Source organism: Grammomys surdaster, unplaced genomic scaffold, assembly GCF_004785775.1.
Source record: "Grammomys surdaster isolate TR1022 unplaced genomic scaffold, NIH_TR_1.0 126187, whole genome shotgun sequence".
In the NCBI taxonomy this organism is placed as follows: Eukaryota; Metazoa; Chordata; class Mammalia; order Rodentia; family Muridae; genus Grammomys; species Grammomys surdaster.
This window is the reverse complement of record NW_021620993.1, coordinates 3,886,240-3,892,638: the sequence shown is the minus strand read 5'-3', so window position 1 is coordinate 3,892,638 and position 6,399 is coordinate 3,886,240. Positions and strand designations below refer to the sequence as shown.

Sequence of the window (6,399 nt, the reverse complement as noted above, 5' to 3'; positions counted from 1 at the left end):
ACACACACACACACACACACACACACACACACACACACACACACACACACAGCACCTGCCTCCACCAGGGCTGGTAGGAGTAAGTGAACTGTTCTACCACATGCTTCCCCCATGGGCAGGGAAAAACAAAGGGAAGGAACACAACAGAGCTTTCCCAAACCACGCCTTTGCAGCCACGGTTTGGAATGCGGGCTTTGGTAAGAATGAAGAACTCATCAAGTTCACGGTTGTTTGTGTAATTGCAGCCAGTTTTCTTAGTTAAAGCTACAATTATGAGCTGAGGTTGCTGGAGGCCTGGTACAGGAGAAATGCAGGCTGGGGGCTTCTCAGCTGCCCACCACAGGGGTGCCCACCACAGGGGTGCCCACCACAGGGGTGCCTACCACAGGGGTGCCCATCACAGGAGTGCTTACCACAGCCTTTCTCAGTGGCATTGGGTGTTGCTTTGTGAAGTTTAGCTAAAGAGTGTGAGGCCTGGCCTTGCTCAGGTGGTCAGTGGGGGAGCTGGGCTTGAACCACAGGAGCTCAGAACTTCCCCACCCAGTATGTTTCTTCCCCAGAGAAAGGCTAACCCTGTTCTCCTTTCTTTTTAATTATTTTATTTATATCCCAAATGTTGCCCTCTTCCCCTGATAGTCTTGTTCTTAGTGTAAATATGTCTGTCACTTTAAGATTTAGTCACTGCTTGGAGTAGCAGAAGGAAGGGGAACCTGAAAAGGGAGCTGGGGACCTGGCATAGGAGTGAGGGAAGCTTATCTTTCCCCATCTTGCTGCCTGGGATAGACAAGGTCCCTGGGTGGAATCTCCCTCACAGGCTTTCACCTCAGAAGTCACAGGAGGAGTGTTGTGCAGTAAGGCCTCAGCTTCTTCCATTTTCTCCCCATTATGAGTGTAGGCATCACGGTTTTCTCTTGGGAAAGCTGAGTGGCAACGTGGCTGGGAGTAGACCCCAGTCCTGCCGATTCTTGGTCAGATCCCAGCACCAGTGCCATGACAGAGCCGGGGCCAGCTGTGGAGGTTGACCCACCCACCACTATGCAGACCAGGCAGGACACTGGTGTTTCTGTTGCCCAGGAGTCTGGGTTTAAGTCCTGATGCAGCTTAGGACACAGAAGGAGGGTATTCTAAAAGCCACCTCCCAGCTGCAGAGATGACACCTGTAAGCCCTACATGCTTGGAACTTCATACCACTGTACCTCACAAATGCAGTGAGCATGCAGGGGCTGGCTGAGGAGACACACTGGGATTGTGACTGGCAGTCTCTGCCTCTGTGGCTAGTCCAGGGTCATGGCCTAAGCTCTCAGTACGAGTTGGAAGGCTGCTCACACTGCTGACTGTGGTGATGTCACTGAGGCTGCCACTTTGGAAGGTGTCCATGCTGGATGCTGTCTTGGGCATAGTCCTCAAGATGGGGCTTCTTAGTCCCAGCCTTTGCTAGGGAGGAAATGGAGGTTTGGGATGATTTGTTTCTGTTGTAGTAATTAATTAAAAATCGGCCTCTTTAAGCTGTAGTGGCTCTGCCTAGCCCAGCCTCCGTGTTTCTCGGCCTGAGGCCACGTGTGCACAGCAGTTAGAAACAGCCTGTCAGAAACACCAGCCCTGCCACCCACTAGATGTCAGCGTGAGAGATGGCTCTGCCAATCTTCCACACTGTCTCCGCAAGGCAGGGCATTGCCCAGACCATTTTGCCATCCATGTGGGCCCAGTAAGAGAATGAGACTCTGATTCTTATAGATTAATCAAAGGCTTTATATGTTTGATAATGATTAATAACAAGATGCCCATACAAAGAGAATTGTATCCCAATTAGCTAGCCTAATTATAAGTTTATAAGTTGTTCCCCACGAGTGCTCTCCATACCTGTGTGGTTCTCCATCCTCTTACATCTCTGCCCTCTCTAGCTCCTCCTCTTCCTTTTTTTCTCTTCTTCTCCCAACTCCTCCTCTTCCTCTCCTTACTCCTCCCACCTTAGCTCCTCCTACATATTTCTTTCCTCCAAGGCTACAAAGCTGGTGGCTGGTGCTCTGTCCCCTTGATTCACTGAGTCATGCAGGAGTTTGTTCAAACCCCAGTGTGGCCAGCTTTCCTGAGCTACTACCTGCCTGTGCTCAGAAAAGGAGCACAGAGAATCCTTTCTTTCTGTGTGACTCCTCCTGACATGGAGGAGGGAGGAGCCACCCTTCTTTGTCCTCTGCTCCCCTTAGACCAGTGATTCTCACCCTTCCTAACGCTGCCATCCTTTAATACAGTTCCTCATGTTGTAGTGATCCCCAACCATAAAAGTATTATGTTGCTACTTCATAACTAGTTTTTGATACTGTTATGGATCATAATATAAACATCTGATATACAGGATATTCAATATGTAATCTTCAAAGGGGTCCCAACCCACAGATTGAGACCGTTTGTCTGTCTCTCTGCCTGTCTGTCTGTATAAGTCTCTCTTAGACTGCTTAGCTGCTGTCCGTTCTTTACTCCCCTCCTTCCTGGACTTCCATCTTCTTGCTCCTGAGACCATTCCCCTTGCTTGCTTGCTTCCTGCCTTCCTGTCCCATCGTGTGTGCTCTCCCAGTTTCTCCTCTTCAACTACCCTTCAGTGCAGAACAGAAGACCACAGAGCATGCTTGGTCTTCCTCCTGTGCTCTCTGCCTTGCCCTCTCCAGGGAGGCTCACCACTCTGTGGCTGGGAGCACTGGTCTTTTTGCTCTGATTGAGATGTGCCTGTGGACCCAAGCTTCCCTCTTGCACCCCTCCCTTTATGTATTTCTTGTCACCCCAGTGCTGAAGACAGATACAGAATGTGGGCCCAGGCCCGAGTGAGTCTGTCAGCAATGGCTGCCGCTTCCTTAGGCAATGCTTGCATGCCTCAGCCCCACCCCACCCCTGCATCCTCACTGTCACCTCTGCATCCTCACTGTCACCTCTGTATCCTCACTGTCACCCCTGCATCCCCACCCCACCCTTGCATCCTGACTGTCACCCCTGCAGCCTCACTGTCACTCCTGCAGCCTCACTGTCACCCCTGCAGCCTCACTGCCACCTCTGCAGCCCTGCCCCACCCCTGGAGCCTGCCTGCTACAGGCACTGTCATTGGACCTTTCCCTCATCTCAGCTCCTGCACAGTCTCACCCAAGGTCCCTACACTGGTTTTTCTTTCTCTTCTGTGTATTTCCTTCTTCCTACAACAGCTCACACCCATCGTGCGTTGGGTCTTGTCTGAGAGACTTGATCTGTACAGGTGGGCGTCTTTATTTTGTTTCTGAGAAAAGCAATTTACAGGAGGAAGGATCTGTTTTAGCTCACAGTCCCATCATTGTGGGGAAGTCAAGGCAGCCTGAGGTATACGGTCACAGCAGGCTCACAGTTGAGAGCAGAGAGCAGCAGTGGACGGCATGCTTGCTTGTGTTCAGGCCCATTTCTATACTTGAATAGTCCAGGACCGAATTTTAAGGAATGCTCCCACCCACAGTGAAATCAGAACAGTCTGCCTAGACACTCTGGCTCTATCACCTGATCTAGACAATCCCTCCTTGAGACTTTCTTCCCCAGCAACTCTACATTGTATCAAGTAGATGACTGAAAGTAGCCATCACAGGGGCTTAGTCCATTACTGCTGTATTAATAAGATGTGCCACACTGAGTCAGCCACAAACAGAAAGTTATCTCCCACAGTTCTAAGGGTGTGAAGTCCATGATCCATGTGCAGGAGGCTGTGATGTCATGTGCTCCCCTTGGTAGATAGTTCTTAGTGGCTGTGTCCTATACACAAAAGGTATGGGATCTCTTTTCTGAGGTCTGAGCCATTTGCAGAGGCTTAGCTCCCCCGACCCTTCTAAAACCTCCCCATTCCAAGGCTGCTGCTGTGGGGTTTAATTTTCAACATGAATTTGGAAGAACAGAAGCATCTCAGACACAATATTTGTGCTCTTTGGAGGAGGAGGAGGTGGCTTAGGTCAGAACAGTTCATTATTCTGCCAACATGAAGGCCAGGCAGCAGAGTCATTAGCCCTGGCTGTGGAGCCCCTCCTTTCTCACACTGTAGTCCTTTCGTCCATCTGCCTGCCCTTCTCTCCAACACTGACCAAGTTCAGTCTCCTCCTCAGACCGGAGAGGGCCACTTGACTGGGCCCCTGCACCTGCTTCCATTTCCTACTTCTGTGCCCTGTTCTCTGTCGCCACACAACACTCTGAGGGCTCCGTAAACACTTGTCACCTGCTGCAGGGCCTTTGCACTGCTGTCCCCTCTGCCTAAAAGCCTTTCTGTAGTCAGTTCATGTGGCCAGAGCCTTGTGGGCCTCAGCTCACACAGCTTGTATGATGTCGTGCTGGCACAGCACCCAACCCTCTGGCTCTACAGTCGCTGCTACCTTCTTGTGAAGGGACCATGCTTTACTCTCTATCAGACATCACCATTCTAAGAAAAGATTTCTTTTTTATTTTAATTTTTAATTCTGTGTGTGTGAGGCCAGAAGAGGGTGCCAAATCCCCCGCAGCTAGAATTACAGGTCGTTGTGCGCCACCGGACAGGTGCGGGGAACGGAACTCAGGGCCTTTTCAGGAGCAGTGCATATTAACTGCTGAGAACTGCTCCGGGCCCTCACTTTTTTGATGACCCTTATTGCTTATGGCATCTCTGTGCTGTAGGAGGGAACTTCCAAAGAGAAACTGGAGTGTACTTTCCTGAAATTTCCCCAGTTATTGCGAGGACTGGAGAGCAAACGAGTGAATCCATAAACAAACTCATGTCTATGTGAGTTCAAACGCCAGGTGCTGTTGACCCCTTGAGTTCCCCTGCCACACTGTAGGCGTCTGTCTGCCCACATAGGACCACACCCATCACCTGGATCCCCCTGCCTCTGCTCAGGCTCAGACTGTGTCTCACTCCCACAGGTAATCAAAGAGGCCTACAGTGGCTGCAGCGGGCCCATGGATCCGGAATGTTCTCCACCACCCAGCGCCAGTGCCCCCGTGAACAAGGCGGAACTGGAGAAGGTGAGGGGAATGCCAGCTCTCACACAGCTCTTTGTTTCTTTAGTGGTGTTTCTTCTCTGTGCGTACAGATGAATTATATTTATGGGAAATTGTTGAGACAATTCAATACATGTGTACAATGTATTGGTTAGCCAGGGTATCCCTCCTGTCTGCCACCTCAGACCTTAAGCCTTTCGTCTGTAATCGCCAGTTTAATAACATTCTGTGAGAACCACAGGACTTCAGCGGGCGTGTCTGCACTTCTGCCCCTGAATATTTTCAGTGCCTCCTCTGGACTGAGCTCCTCACAGACTCCGTGACTTGTTTTATCACCAGCGATGGATAAAGATGGGAACTTAAGGGAGGGAATGGCCTGGTTCCTTCATACCTATTGAATGAAATCAAATGCGGCGTGCCCACTTGCAGTGCTCCGCAGGTCTGTGCTGGTGTGCTGTCTACAGAGTGTTGAGCATTCAGCCCATGCCCACCAAGCCTGCATGACTCCTGTGGGAATAACGTGATCCTTGTGTCCTTATAGAAATTGTCTTCAGAGAGGCCCAGCTCTGATGGAGAAGGTGCTGTGGAAAATGGAGTCATCACGTGCGACGGAAAAGAACAAGGTGAGGCTCTAACACGAGCCAAGAATATCTGAACTCAAAAAGCTGTGTAGGTGTGACTGTGTGGGAGACCTCTGTGCTTCAGCCACGCAGGTGCCGCCACCTGCTGTCCCCGAGAACACAAGGAAGGCCTCTTGATTTGCAACAGCCCAGAACCTTCCTTTTATCCCACCTGCATTTACATTATTGTTAAACCATAAAAAGTACATATACCACAGAGTTTGTAATTTTCAACCATTTTAAAGTGTTCTGTAAACATTAAACACACACACATATAGTGCTGTGTAGCTATCATGTGCATCTATCTCTGGAACTTTCTGTCAAGTCTTTCATCCCTTCCTTAGCCCTGGCAATCAGCATTCTGCTTTCTTTCTGTATAGATTCCACACCCTAGGGGCTCATGCAAGTGGAATGCTGTGGTACTTGTCTGTTTACAACTGGCTAATTTCACCCAGTATGATGCCTTTAAGGTTTGTCCATATTGTAGTATGTGTCAGCCTTTCCTTCCTTCTCAAGACTGAACAGCATTCCATTATATGGACCGCATCTTACTGACCATTCATCTGCCCGTGGTACTTGTGTTGCTTCTGACCTTTGGCTACTGATAGCAGAACCACTGTGAACATGGACATGCAGGGGTTAAAGTCTCTTGTTTTTAAACTTGACTTTATAGAAAGACAGATGACATTCAGTAAAATCCCCCAGCTTTGACTTAACTGTTTCACGAGCTTTAATATACTCCTACAGCAAGTAACCATCACTACGAGAGAGAGAGAGAGAGAGAGAGAGAGAGAGAGAGAGAGAGAGAGAG

The 6,399-nt window shown here is 49.7% G+C and overlaps 1 protein-coding gene across 1 annotated transcript in view; it reads left to right on the top strand.

The window, feature by feature from the left end:
* Window positions 1-6,399, top strand: part of Afap1 (actin filament associated protein 1) — a 109,818-nt gene that overhangs the window by 66,020 nt on the left and 37,399 nt on the right. Inside the window, exons 7-8 of the mRNA XM_028758103.1 lie at window positions 4,891-4,992; window positions 5,510-5,591. Coding sequence (XP_028613936.1) covers window positions 4,891-4,992; window positions 5,510-5,591 — 184 coding nt within the window. The remainder of the gene's footprint in view (window positions 1-4,890; window positions 4,993-5,509; window positions 5,592-6,399) is intronic.